General features: G+C 47.6%; 1 protein-coding gene across 12 annotated transcripts in view; it reads right to left on the reverse strand.

Moving 5' to 3' along the window:
* Positions 1-15,503, reverse strand: part of HMBOX1 (homeobox containing 1) — a 395,810-nt gene that overhangs the window by 58,741 nt on the left and 321,566 nt on the right. For all 12 annotated transcript variants that reach the window (XM_085613049.1, XM_085613045.1, XM_085613053.1 and 9 more), the window contains one exon: positions 13,244-13,326. In XM_085613049.1, the coding sequence (XP_085469175.1) occupies positions 13,244-13,326 (83 nt within the window). The remainder of the gene's footprint in view (positions 1-13,243; positions 13,327-15,503) is intronic.

Raw genomic sequence — 15,503 nt, forward strand, 5'->3', positions numbered from 1 at the left:
AATGCTTTTAGGAATGTGGCCAAGATGGCGGCGTTAGCGGACGTGTCTCGCTGGAGCTCAGTCCCCGCCTGGCCTACAGCAACACCAAAAGCATCCCACGTCCACCAAAATCCACTGGGGAGTAACGCTAGGCTCAGAAGCCAAAGACGACCGCCCCAGAGTCCCTATCGGAGCGCCCGGAGGAATAGTGAGGAGGCACACTGGATCGAGGCCTGCCCCCCAACACGGGCCGTGTCGTCCCATGGAGCCCGCCACAGCATGCCGGGACAAGTGTCTGCGAGGCGGGGGCTGTGTCATGGGGCTCATCGGCCCATCGAAAGGAGAAATCGAGTCCTCTGCTGGAGCTGATCTGGGCACCCCGGGGATTTCCCGGAGGGCTGCCTCTCCTCACATGTTCTGCCGGGTGGCAGTGAGGTGCGGATAGGAGATGGAGGAGCAGCGGCGGAATGAAGTAAGTGCAGCGACCTGCACTCCTTAGGCCGCCCGCTCCCTCTCCAGGAATGCACGGAATTAGGGATTTCAGGAGGTGCCCTACCAGCGACCCGTACACAGGCCAGACCCAGAGACATCCCAATGGGCCACGAAGCGCGGCCTCCCCATACCACTAACATTGCTACACTCAGCAGCTACTGGGAAAAAAGCTGGAGGCGCCCACAAGGAGCACCCTTTCTGCATTCGGACCGGCTTGGGACTGAAGCCCCCAGAGGTTTGTGGCGGGGGCCCGAGACAGCAGCACAACATATAAAGCATGCGGAGGTGGCTAGACGCTTTGGCAGACTTGGCCTGCACACGCCATGGAGTGACTGGGTAAGCTCTCGCTGGTGCTCCAGCACACAGCGGACGTGCCGGTGCTGGGCCTCACACTCAACAGAAGTTTCGAGTCGCTGGGCCCAGGCCCCCTTTAGCTACCTCCATCAGCCTGAACCATGCGCCACAGGAACATCTGCAAACTGGGGCCTCGGTTGTCCCGCCATAGAGCGGAGGTGGGCTCTCAGAGCAACCTCGAGTTCCAGTGTGGCCGAGGTGCCTGACAGTGAGTCACAATTAATCTAGCAGTGTGGCATTCAGAAGAACCCTAACCTCTGCAACTTGGCAGCCTTTCATTCACCGATATCTTCAACAGCTCGCGACCCCGTGGACAACCCTGGGGTATATTGTGCCAAATGCAGCAACCCGGTCACTCCTTAGGTGGGGCTGTTGGTCCCTGGAACAGAGACAAACTTGTGGCCTGATCCCCACAGAAGTGGTGCCCGTCAAGGGGGGAGGGTGTGTGGCGCTGATCTACTCTCGCTGCGGCCTGTGCTTACTGTTCCACGTCACTTACCAAATGGCTCCTTGACCCCGCACCAGCAGAGTGATGGTCACATCAAAAAACAAAGAAAGATCGCTCAGTCCACGATTTGCTGCTAAAAGGCACTGGGGATGCCCTACAGGAGAAGATGGCGACGGGTGAATCGAAGCACCCCTGCGGGGGAGACGGAGCCGAGGGCTCAGTTACCCATGAGTTTCTGGAGTCTCTGTTTGCTACGCTGCACGAGGACCTGCAGACAGTGAAAAAGGACCTAGCCCTGGAGCTAAAAGAAGCGCGCCAAGACATTGACGAAGTAGGGGAAAGAGTGGCGGCCCTTGAGGAGGGAGCTGCGGCTAGAGATGAAGAAATAGAAGCCCTCCAGTAGGAAATCATCCAACTCCAGGATCAACAAATTGACTTGCAGGCCCATGCCGAAGACCTAGAAAACAGGTCCTGAAAAAACAACGTCCGCATCCAGGGAGTCCCTTCGGGCGCGGAGGGCAAGGACCTCGAGGGCTATGTCCAGGTCCTATTCAGTAGCATTCTGGGTGACGCCACGCCGAACAACATCAACATAGACTGGTGCCACCAGGATGGCTCGTCCAGGGCACCTCCCTGTCTGCCAGCAGACATCCTGGTCTACGTTCACAACTTCAGAGAGAAAGAAGCGATACTCAAGGCTGCTAGAACGGAACAGAAACTACAATTTCGCAGACATTCGCAACAGCTGTTCCGGGATCGTTCAGCTACCTCTTTGCAGAAACGAAAGGAGTTTCATCCCGTCACCAATCACCTATGCTCTAATGGTACTGCTTACTCTTGGGGCCACCCATTTCATCTTGTCTTTCAGCTAGACAGCAAGATACACCAGCTAAGTTTCCTGATGGAGAATTGTAAGATTTTCGGCCTGGACCCCAAGGACCAAGATTCTTAAAGGACCCCAACAGGAAACAAAAACCCTAATAAGGATCGCCACACAGCAAGACGAGGCCTACAGCTCGAATGACACTGTCCCGGCAGCCCTTGACAAAGAGGTCTGAAGTGCTGCACTACCACACTGGCGAGAGCAAACCTGATGATGAACCCCCCATGAGGTATTGTGCCAAGATCTGAATAGATTGATCATGATTAGCGGGGCGGGGTTGCGATGCATTGCCATACCCTGATATCTCTCTCTGCTCGGGCGGTCCCCACCAATTGGTTCCTTCCTGCTATGATGGACTCTACTGTCATTAAACCTGTTAATGGTATTTCTTTGGGTTTTGGGATGTCGTTTGGGGCTTCTCCTTCCGACGGGTCACACCAGAGCAGCCCAGTACATATATGGCCTACCAAGTACCTGCTGCGACAGGTGGGCCCCTATGTCTCTCCGAGTCTGTCCAATGAGTCACTAGCCCAACACTATTTAGCTTCTCCCCTTTCTCTAACACCTGGGGAATAAAATACTTAGCCTCAATGTTCGAGTCATTAACAATCCGGTTAAGAGGACCGCAGTCCTCTCTTTAGTAGAACACTCACAAGGGGACATATGCCTGATCCAGGAGACACACTTACTTCCCAAAGACACACACCGAATGTGAACCAAAAGATTCCCGCAGCAATTCTGGTCATCAGGGAAAGGGAAAAAAGGTGGGGTAGCTATCCTTCTCTCTAAGCGCTTCACCGGGGTGGTCCTAGGCCGCTTACTGGCCCTCCGATTGCAAGTTGGCGCACTCCATCTCACTGTAGCCTCGTTGTACGCCCCAAACGAGCAACAAGAAGACTTCATAACTGACTCCCCAGCAAAAATACTCCATTCCCCAGACTCAGCAATTCTGGTGGGCGGGGATTTCAACGTAGTGATGAATGCGGAACAGGACAGTTCGGGGCAAAAAACAGGGAACACCAGATCCCCATCACCTGAGGGGCTGGCTTGGCTTGTCAATTGCAGGCTGAGCAATGTTTGGTGCTCGCAAAACCCAGACGAGCGTGACTACACTTTTTATTCTGCAGCCCACAAGACTTACGCACGTCTAGACCACTTCTGGCCTCCTCCTCAGTATGGGACCGGGTAACGGCCTCCACCATTTAAGCCCGCTATTTATCTGACCAGGCCCACATCACACTCACCATGCTCACTTCCACTCCCCACACCCAGACTCTACCCTGGCGACTGCGTGAGACACTTCTACACTCGCTGGATACGGTAGCAGCACTTAAGAAGAGGATAGTGGACTACTTGGCCCACAATTACACTGGCACGTTCCCCCCCGCTTCAGTGTGGAAGGCCATAAAACTAGTTGCACACGGAGCTGTTATAGCGAAGGCTGCACATGACAACAAGTTGCGGAATAGTATGAGACAGGATCTAGAGAAGTCAGTGCTAGAGCTGGAATCTATCCACAAGCGTACCGGAGCACCTCCGGTATGGTGTGAATTGGAGAAGGAAAGGCGGCATACGCCTTGACCAAGATAGAGCCAAATTTACAATGCTACACCTCAAACAAAAATTCTATCTGGGGACCAATAAAGGGGGGGGGGGATGCTTGCACACCAACTGCGCAGCAAGCAATACGTGCACGCAGTCTAGTCCATCCAGCCTTGCTCGGGCCTAAGCTCTCCGACGCCAGAGGCATAGCTGAGGAATTGCAGGCATTTACGTCGAGTTATATGCGAGGGACCCCTACATGGTGCCAAACCCTCAGCTTTATGTGATGGCGGCAGCGGTCACACCTCTCCCCACTGTCGAAACTGAGGCAGCAGGCCAACCTATCCGAATAGAGGATGTGATATCTGCAATCGTAAGACTGAAACTTTTGAAATCGCCAGGCCCGGACAGATTCACTGCAATTTTTTATAAGTTGTTCTGTGGGGGAACTGTCCCCATTCTTATCTTGCCTCTAACTCTTTCGCCGACACGGGAACTCTTACGAAGTCCATGCTTCAGGCCTCAATGTCTGTATTACCTAAGCCTGGGAAGGATCCCAAGCTGTGTAGCTCATACCGCCCTTTCTTCCATCTAAACAGGGATGCAAAACTGTTTACCAGCATACTGGCACATCGCCTCAACCCTTCGATGCCAGGCCTCATTGACCCGGGTCAAACTGGGATTATCCCCTCTCGTCAGTGTGGGGACAACACCCAATACATGTGCCATCTTATTGATAAGGTGCACTGCTCCAAGGAGGAGGCCTTGCTTCTAGCCGTGGATGCAGACAAGGCGTTTGACCAGGTGCACTGGCTTTATTTGTTTGCAACTCTAGAACGGTTTGGGGTGGGCAGGCGGTTTGAGAAGTGGATCTAAAGCATTTATAGCACCCCTAGCATAGGGGTTCGGTTGAACGGTGTTAGTTCTTGCAGTTTCACCACCAAGCAAGGCAAGACTGCCCGCTTTCTCTGCTTCTCTTTGCTCTGTACATGGAGCCGTTCGTGCAGAAAATGAGAGACAGCCCCAAGTGTCGGGCATTACATTTGGGGCAGATCAGCATTTAATCAGCAGACGATATTATTTTCTCTATCGCACACCCTTGATCCTCACTCCCAGCCATCATCTCAGAGTTACGTGATTTTGGGGGCACATCGTGCTTCTGTGTGAACTCGCAAATCTTAAATCTCATCGCGACACCAAGCACAGAACAAACGTTACGATCACAATTCAACTTCCAAGGGTTGACGTGGACCTCCCCTATCTAGGACTTGCTCTAGCACAGAGCCTTACTAAAACAGCTTAGGCTAACTATTCTAGACTAATGGTCCTAATTTGCATGGACCTGGCATAATGGCAAAGATTATCTCTTTCATGGCTGGGCAGAATAGCTGCTGTTAAAATGAATATCCTCTCCCGTGCCCAGTACCCGGAGTGCTCAGCACCCTCCAAAGGAAGATAGAGCATTTCATATGGAGGAAAACGAAGCCAAGACTGCAAAAGCAGCTGTTGCAACACTAAAAACAGGAGGGGGCCTGGCGGGGCCTAACGTCCTACGCTATTACCAGGCAGCACAGCTGCTCTACTTGATGGAGACAAATCACCCTATAACAGAGAAACACTGGGTTTTCATGGACCAGATCGGTGGCAGGTGCACACATTTGGCGCAAAGCTTGGCTTCTCCGCACCCACCAGGCCTGAGGACTCTACTCGTCCCCCGTGACCAGTCCAGCGCTGATGGTTTGGGATTAGGTGGTGGAGGCGTCGGGGCTCTCATCCGTCCTCTCTCCTATGGCGCCCCTGTTCACAAACTCGGAATTCCCCCCGGGCATGATCCCCGGTATCGCCAAGCGGTGGGAGGCGGGCAGATGAGAAAGAATGGGCCGCCTCTTTGACCAAGATGGTCTTTTCCCTTTTGACTAGCTCAAGATACACTATTCCCTTCTAGACAAGGACCGATTTACTTACACACAGCTGACGCATTGGTTGCTCAATCCTGAGAAACACCCGAGGGTGAGCCAACCTATGACCCCCTTCGAGAAGTGGCTATTCCTCAAAGTTGATGCTAAAAAGCTCATCTTTGAGATCTATTTATTTTATTTTTTTTGCAGAGTTTAATATAGCGCGAACTTGACCCGAATCGTGTATCAGAGCGCTTTACAAGGCACCAGTTACGTTACATGAGGCCACACATTCATTTTTGTTAGGCACGGGGAGATTAAGTGATTTGACCAGAATCACAGGATGTTCAGCGTCATTGCAGAGACTCGAACCCAGTTCCCCAGATTCGAGGTCGACCGCCCTAGCCGTTAGGCCAACTCCTCTCCTCTGATGAGTACACCCCGCAACATCAAGACCCAGGGCCAGATTCGCTGGGAATCAGAGCTAGACCGTACCCTCACAGACAAAGAATGGGAGGACATATTCTACAGGGTGCATCATACGGTACACAACTCAGCGCACACTGAAACAGCATACATAATTATCACGTACTGGTACTATACCCTCGCACGCATACAAAAATTTAATGCATAGTGTGATTGCCTGTACTGGAGGGGCTGCAGTAACCCAGGGCCGCTGCTCCACCTTTTATGGCACTGTTCCAAGCTTACTATATTTTTTGTGAGGAGGTTCTGGGAGACATCGACAGCACCTTTAAAACAGAGATCCCACAATTCCCCGCTTACACTCTTCTGGGACTACCTAACGCAGTCACATACCCTCTTCGCTACACTTAGAGGTAAACAGATAGCACTGGCCCTGAACACCGCACACAGACTGCTGATGACAAACTGGGGCACAAATAAAATCCCGGATCATAGACAATGGCTTCGTTTATTTATAAAGTTTTGTATAGCGCGAACGTGACCCTTGTGGGTATCAGAGCGCTTTACATGACAGGGGATAATGTAACATTTGATCTGAAGGGGGGAAAAAAAAGAGAAAAACATGCGTGAGAACCAAACAAATCATAAAGTTAAATATTATAACACGGATTGGTCTTGAATAAGGATAATCCCCATAGTAGTTTGCGGTCTATACATTTTCAATATGACCGGTATATTGTCTTAAGGTAAAAACGTTGTCAGTAGAAAAGATTTGGCTTCTTTTTTGAGATGACACCAGAGTTAGAAGACCTCTGCACCCCCACTGACAAGCCACTGCTTCTCGTCACCCTGCCCATACATGTGGCCAGTCACAAATGGGTTGTAGGTGACATGCTGTGTCGCGCTATTGTTATATTGCAAGGACATAATGTAGTATACACTGCTCTATCTCGAACCCATTCAGAACCTACGTGCCCAGCACGGTCTGGTTTGTAGGCGACTTGCTGTGTAATTGTGAATCCACTTTACCTGCCAATAAAAAAAGATTTTATCATAAAAAAATGCGTTTGTGCATTTTGTTTTTGTTTTTAGTTATCCGACTACAATTGATAACTAAATAGTTTGTTAAATGGCTGCGTCTTTTTGCCATGCATAAGCATCTCTGGTGCGCCCCCATACAAAATGATGCAGGCAGCTGCGTAAAAGGTGTTGTTTTGCTTGAGGCATACAACACAAATAGATCACAAAGGTTAGACCTATAGGCTTTGCCAATGATTGTTTATTCATGTGTTCTCCCTTTGTCACTGTTTTCTGATCTTTTTCTTTTTCGTTTTTCTGACTATCTTTCTCCTGCTCTTCTCTGATGAGGAACATAAAACCCCCCCAAAAAACAAACCGTGCTAGTGCCATGAACATAATCAGTTTGCACTCTGATAATGTCTTGGTCACACTCCCTGCAAGCCTTTTTGGAAGAATTGCAGTTCTTCAGGGAAGCGTCCAAGTTTAAAATAAACCTACAGAAGTCTCAGGCACTCAACAAGCCCTCCTGTCACAAACGACTACCCAATAGCAGCTGACCTGGGCCGAAACATCTATCTCTTACCTAGGCGTACAAATAGCCTTTTCGATTACGGAAACAGTCACACTTAACTACCGGACACTACTCTGCCAGGTCAATATGGACCTCTCTCAAGTGAAACACTACGTTTCTCTCGGCTAGGCCACATCACGATGGCTATGCTCCCTAGGTCTTTGTATCCGTTTTAAACCTACCGCTTACCCTCCACAGGGCATACGAAAAACCCTACAGGAAGAACGTCTGCGATTTGTGTGGAATGGGAGGCGCCCTAGCATGCACAGTTCCCTAGCTTATCATGGAGGGTGTTGATCTGATATATCCAGACCACCCACCTACACTATATCACAGAATAGCACCAGAGTGCATCAAAGAAACATTGGTGATCCATGGACCACCCGATAGCTTGGACCCCTTGGGTGCCCTACAGACACAGGGCATGGGGGCTCTACTCCAACCCAGTCACGATGGCCATAATTGCAAAATGAGACTCTACAGCGAACCAGGGTGAGCGGGCTACAATCCTGCCCCCATCCAGGGCAACATAGACTTCACTCCGGGCCTACACTCCACTGCTTTCGCGGCCTGGCAGCAATTGGTGCAAACCGATACGATATCTCTTTGACGAAAGCAGGATAATCCCGTTTGACCACTGAAGTACAGCTTATGGTTTCCTAGAGGCTAAAACGCCACCGTTATCTGCAGGCCCAACAATGGTTAAGCAACCCACCGTGAGCAGTGGTTACATCCTCCTTTCACAAGTGCCAATGAATGAGAAGTTCTTATCTCAGCTGCGCAGGGAATGCAAAATTATGGGGAGATACACTACAGAGCCCAACACAGCGAGTAACACTTCAAGCACCAAAACAGCCACTAAGGTTACCACATACTTACTTCTTACTCCCACTAGGATACCCAAAATGAACCCTACGTAAAACAAGACTTGTTGGCGGGGTTGCAAAGCACCAGGCACAGTACTACATCTCTTGTGGTCCTATCCCAAACTGACCCAATGCTGGGAGGACATTTTAGCGGTCATAGATACGAATATGTACACATAATTCCCCCGCTTTTTCACACACAATACTGGGTCTACCTAACCTCCTCAGATACCAGCCGAGATCTAGACAGGGATGCCAGATAGGGCTAGCACTCAGAGCAGCACTGCAGGCCATTCTCACACACTGGGGCACTTCCACACTCCCCGCAAACACTACATAGCTGCATAGGCTGTGATGGACTTCAGGGATGAAGAAACTCACCCTATCCGCGGAACATCGCCCAAAGGCATTTCATGAACTGTGGAGCTCCTTTATCTCACTGTTTTCTAAAGAGTTTTACGAACTGACCAGCCATAACAACCTAAGGGTTCGACGCCTGATTCTTGGAGACCAGGCTCATGCCCCGGTACAAGCACTGCCGGCGAGATGAGGATTGCCAAAGGGAAACATCTCTAACCCAGCCAGTAACTTTGCAGGGTCTAAGGTATACATTTGAGTGTGGGAAAGAGGGGGAGTGAGGGGACTGTTTCTCGTTATTTGTTAGTTCTCTTCTTTTTGTCAATGTAATAGTGTGTAACAATACCCGACTCTTATGGCCCAAATAGGATATGTGCGGCTGGCACTTTTTTTGGTTGTATCTTGTAATACAAACAATAAAACAGACTCGAACCATAAAATTCTTACAGACAAGTGTACTTCAGGAGTCAGAACCCAGACACAACATGAGTCAATGTGACTTAATGAATGGCCCTCAGACTACTGAACTATTGCAGGACCAGATAACCTTGTAAGTGGCCAGGCTGGAAGCCAGAAAACAGTGAAGCAGAGTCTGGCCCACATCCATCCATGGAAAGGTGGAGCGACATCTGTACTTTTGGCTGGCATCTATTATTTTAAGAGCTTTGAAAAACTGCTACAAGTCCTTCATGTGACAGCACGATTTCCCAGGGGTTAGAAATAGAAAACAACCTAGACCTAATCTTAACAAGACCATAATTGCAGTTTGAAAAGGTCATTGTATGCTATGAGGGTATTGGAATGTCGGGAACAAGGTAAACAAAATCAACTTTACCTATTACTAGAACGATACATAGCAAAGAATGTAAAGCAAGACAAATACTTTTTAACGGTGGGTTCTTCCCTCACAGACTGGAGATTTAAAAGGTGGCTAAGGTTAAGGACACACACAAAATAGTTCTATGAGCCAGAGAAAATTCCCAGAGAGCAACTGATTTGAATGAGTGGCTTCACTGCAGCCAGTGAGCTCTAAGTAGAGGAAGTGACATCCAAATGAAATGGCCATTGGAGAAACGTTACCACCAGTTGCAGATCCAAATCATAAGGAAACACATAAGTCCTTAAACAAGCCTAGAAGGGAGTAAATATTGTCTGATTAAAGTGAAGTCCCAAACAACCAAGGCTAGGTCTGCTATAGTCCCTGTCACTGGAGACCCAGTTGTAACCATCGGCGAGCCAAGAAGTGGCTAACTGGTCATCTAAGGAGACAAACAAACTACACTCCAGTTGGAGGACCGCTCACAGGATGTTAAGGAGACAGACTAAAAACAGTAGGAGGGGAAGATCCGGGTCCAAGGTATTACCGTGAGAGGGAAGGGGCCTGTCCAGGATCAGTCTTCAAGCTGAAGCATTGCGTGAGCTTGTCTGTCTGCTGAAGAGGACCACCTCATTGAAGTAAAGATTGGGAATAGTAAATAATGTGTCCTTTTGCGATGGCCCTAACTTCGCTCACCAAGTTTCTTCTTGTTAGAATTCATCACCTCCACACATTTGATTCCACCTGAACTAGCTCTGTTCCTCATATATGCCTGATTATGTTTTTTCACTATCATACTGATCTATACTGCCTGTTCCTGGTCTCCAGACCCACAATCGATTTAAGTCTAAAGTTGTGGTTTATCCTTTGCTTCTCACTAGCCTGATGGCCTGGAAGACTAGAAAGAAAAGTCGATTCAGAAAGTGCTATTGGAGAGGCAGCAGTTCTTGCATTCACCCTCAACACTTTGGCAAGATAAACTACTTCCATCTTCTATGTCATTCTCCCGAACCTTCGTGAGTAGAGCTATGTTTACCAAATTAATATTTTCACGTATGTTACATGCGTTTCAGCAGCATTTATTGCATGCAGAGCTTTCATTTTAAAAGCTATGTTTGGAAATCCGCCACTGACTATTATTCAATGTTAACCAAAATTTGCAGGAAAGGTTGTGGAGACCAGTAGTCTTTAAATAAAAAAGTAACAAACGAATATTCCTGTTTCAGATATCTGTCACGTGTGTGGGCATGTCAAGTTAAAAGATGTTAATGATATACTGACACATATCACACAGACTTGTGCCAATACAACTATTCAGACCACTTAGATTTTTTGTAGCACCCTTTAGAACTATTTTGCCAAATAACCAATATGTTTAGTATTGTTTCATAAGCACTCTGTTTTAGCTACTACTATTTTTATAAATTCTTGCTCTGCCCAACAGCATACTAGATATAATAGTTTAAAACAGCATACAATTTTCGAAAATGTGCATCTTTCTTTCTGCATTTAAACATCATAACAGCCAGAAAGGAGATAGGAATGTTTTATACAACCTTAAGGGCCAGATGTACAACAGTTTTTTGCAGTCGCAAACGAGAGATCGGCCAGTTTGCGACAGCAAAAAACTTTCCTGGCATGAACAAACGCAATTTTGCGAGTCACTGACTCGCAAAATAGCGTTTGCGACTGTCGCTATTAGGAAGGGGTGTCCCTTCCTAATAGTGAGTCGGTATGCAATGTATTATTGTTTTGCGACCGCATTTGCGGCCACAAAACACTCTGTTTACCACCTACTTCAAGTAGGTGGTACACCACTTGCAAATAGGAAGGGGTCCCCATGGGACCCCTTCCCCAGTGGCGTAACGAAATTTGAGGGGTCACACCTACAAAGTGCATGATGGGGCCCACACAGAAGCTCTGCTAACAGGGTACTGTGCTGAAGGGGCCCCCTAGAGCTCGGGAGCTGCGGGGACCTTTGTTACACCCCTGCCTTCCCCTTTGTGAGTATGTGCGTAGATATTTTTTAAGAGCAGTCAGTGGTCCCAGGGACCACTGCCTGCCCTTAAAAAATGAAACAGAAAAGTTTCATTTCTCTTTTTTAAATGTAGCCCGTTTTCCTTTAAGGAAAAGGGCTGCATTTTAAAAAAAACTGCTTTATTTGAAAAAAGCAAAAGACACACAATTGATGGACGGAATGCAGGACAAATCAAAACATTCACCCCCAGTCAGGAGATCTAGGTTAAATCCATCATTCATTTGCTCACCATGTTATCCCAGTTTAGACCTGGCCATATGCAAATCAGTCTCGACCCTGTGCCAAGTCAGGTCCTCCAAGGACCGGAAACAAGCATCCTAGGACCAGTTTCGGAGTTTTACCCCTCATCAGCCAGGATAGCTTGAATCCAGTGGCACAGTGAGCCCTTGACCCACGTCTGGGCATACCCGGCACACTTGGGGAGAGAAAGTAAAAGACACACAATGTGGGACGGTATGCCCAGACCTGGGTCCTGTGCTTTCCATGCCACTGGAGTCAAGCTATCCCGGCTGATGAGGGGTAAAACCGCGAAACCGGTCCTAGGATGCTTGTTTCCAGTCCAGGGAGGACTTGGCCTGGCAGTTCGGGCTGGACTGTTCCCATTAGGCACAGGGTTAAGACTGATTTGCATATGGCTGGGTCCAAACTGGAATGGAATGGTGAGCAAAAAAACGATGGCTTTAGGCCCAGATCTCTGTACTGGGGTGAATGCATGACATTTTTCTGCATTCTGTCCATCAATTGTTCTTTTTGCATTATTTAAAAAGCAGTCACAGACCTGGGAGTGCTAGCCATTCCCAATGGGGTCGCAAATTGCGCTTGCCTCATGATATTAATGAGGCATTCAATTTACGACCCCATTGGGAACCGCAAACAATGTCTGAGACACTGTTGTACATTCCCCTTTGCGATTTGCAAATTGCGAGTCTCAATTCGCCGCAATTTGCGACTTGCAAAAGTGAATGGTTGTACATCTGGCCCTAAGAATCTTAGATAAAGTATTAGCATGCTTAAATGAGGGATTCTGACGTTTCAAATGATGAAACTGAGCCTCTCTGCATGCCTATGTATCTTTATTAGTAAGGGACCAGAGGAGCACTGCATGAAACGGTATACAAAATGTAGTCTGGGCATGGAGAGCAAAGGGTGCCATGCAAAATGAGATGGGGATGAGAGAAAACGAAGTAGAGGAGCTAAAGGAGAAAATGGTGCAGAAGAAGGGAGAAAGGAAGACAAGAAATCTAGAGAACAAACGTAGGAGGGGAAAAAAATTAAAAGGGGGAGAAGAGAGAAAAGGACAAGAGGGTGGAAATATAGAATGAGTGAGGGAAGAAAAAAAGAAAGAAGGGAAGAGGAAGACAGTCTATAATGTAAAGCATAAGCAATTAGTTGAGAAAGTAAAGCGAGAGCAGACCGAATTTAGTTAATGACAGTGAATACTGGGCTTTAAAAGAAAATATAAATCAACAGCATTGCAAAAATTACTTTTTTCTTTTATTGGTTATCCATGGCACCACTCTGCTACTTGCGTAAATATAAAACTAGTATTTACCTGGCTTCTGAATGACAGCATTGCAGGCATTGGCAATTTCCTCTCTTTTTGCCTCATCCGGGTACTGGTTTTCATTGAAATAACTGGAAAAAATATGTTTTCAGAACATCAAACATAAATTGCCTCAATTATGACACAAGGAAATAAAATGCATGTCAGTCTGAGATGGTGCAATATGGTAAAGTTATCTGAGATCCTACCACCTGTCAATGGCATTAGCAAAAAAACATACTTACCTTCGGTAACAATCTTTCTTGTGAATACTCTATGTACCTACAGATTCCACACCTTTGGATATCCCAGGCACCAGACTAGATTAAGAAACATCTGACATAGCCCTCCAGTGTCAAAAGGAGTGCTGGCTCCAACCAGATGCTTGAAACGGAGTTGTAGTGACGTCACTGGGGCCATATAGCACCCACCCTGCCACCCCGCCGTCAGTAGTCCTTGTTTTTTACCACATCTTTCAAGGTGGGGGTGAGAATAACTTGTCTAGATGAAAATAGGTGAGTGCAACAAACTAAATTAGGGGAGCGGATGTAGTCTTATGGCTAGAGCAGTCGACCTAGAAGCTGGGGAACCGGGTTCGAGTCTCCGCAGGGACGCTCAACATCCAGTGATTCTCTGCAAATCACTTAATCTCCCCGCGCCTAAGAAAAATGAATGTGTCCATCTGTAACTAAACTGGTGCTCATGTAAAGTGCTCTGATACCTGATATCTCCGGGTCGGGTTTGCGCTATATAAAACTCAGTTAAAAAAAAATTGGCATCATTTTGTAAGACCTTTGAATTTTCTTTAGCGAAGGAGGGTGGGATCAGTGAGGAATCTGCCTAGATAGAGTATCCACCAGAAACATCATTCCCAAAGGCAAGTAGCTTTTTCCTCGGATGGATACTTCTACCTGCCGATTCCTGACCTGACAACAGGATCCCAGGCAATACCCTCCATCGGAAGGAAACTTTTTGAAAAGACGAAATCCTGTCAAACTGAGTGGGCAAAGTGACAATCCTCTTTACTTCTGAATCCAAACAATAGAGCTCTGCTGAAGTGAGAAGGAAGCCCACGGCAACGCTTTACAGATATCTACCCCTGGTACACCACTAGGGGAAGAATTAACTCGGGTGGAAAGTGCCTAGATTCCCAAAGGCAACTGTTTCCTCGAAAGTGCATAGCAGATCCTTATATATAGTACAATCCAGTGGGAAAGAGTTCTCTCTTGAACCACCTTATCTTTCTTGATGCCTGTGTACACAACAAACAGTTGGCCATCAGACCTGATCGCTTCTGTGAAACTGATATAGAAGCTTACTGCATATTTGGGTTCCAGCCTATGTAACCTCTCCTCCTCACTGGTAGGATGGGGTGGCGGATAACACGTGGGCCAATTAATAATCTGCCTGAGATGAAAGGTGTACACCACCTTTGGTAGGAAATCGGCTTTAGTCTGCAAAACCCGCTTATCTGGGAAGAAGCACCCCTAAAAATCAAATCCTTGGCGAAACAAAATCACAGGGGGCTACAAAGTCCCCTGGGAGGGGCCCTCTCGTTCACTCAACTTGCTCCTGGTCTTCCCTCCTCGGTGTTCCGGTACGAGGCCAGGTGAAATGTAATTTACGCTAGCGTACTCTTGCGTAGTTACGATTGTTGTGCAAAATGTCCAAGATTAAACCATATGATCACACAACAAAATTGATGAAAATGTCAAATCAGCATTTAAACAAGAACATGTCATTATGCTAAACTTTATGCATGATTTCCGCAGAGGAAATGACGTGAATTTCGCCCAGGCTGCTCGGGGTACCGTACCACTCCATCCCACCCCGATGACATCAATGGGTAATATATGATATAAATAGGCACTTCAATTGAATTGGCTTCGAAGAGATCATACACAGCACAGGCAGCAGCAGCAGTGTGTGTTTCACTCACAGTGCACAAGTGCTGCACAGTTAACGGCACGACAAGCGCAAAACACACAAAGAACCAGTACAGCACACGCGTGGGAAGTGTAAGCTCCAGTCCCAGAATTCAGAGAGGTTCAACCTGGGCAGAATCAGGGGTGTACCTTCCAGCGGTGCAGCAAGTACCGAAGGCGCTATTCGGAATGAGGTCACCAACCTTTTCTGTAATAGAAGCTACTTATGTTTAATGAAGCTCATCACGAGCTACTAATATATTTAGAGTTATAAAAGTGACTGCATCAGACAGGGTTATATTAGAGTATACCAAGATTAGTAGAAATAATCGCTTCAGGCGCGG

Source organism: Triturus cristatus, chromosome 6, assembly GCF_964204655.1.
Source record: "Triturus cristatus chromosome 6, aTriCri1.1, whole genome shotgun sequence".
In the NCBI taxonomy this organism is placed as follows: domain Eukaryota; kingdom Metazoa; phylum Chordata; class Amphibia; order Caudata; family Salamandridae; genus Triturus; species Triturus cristatus.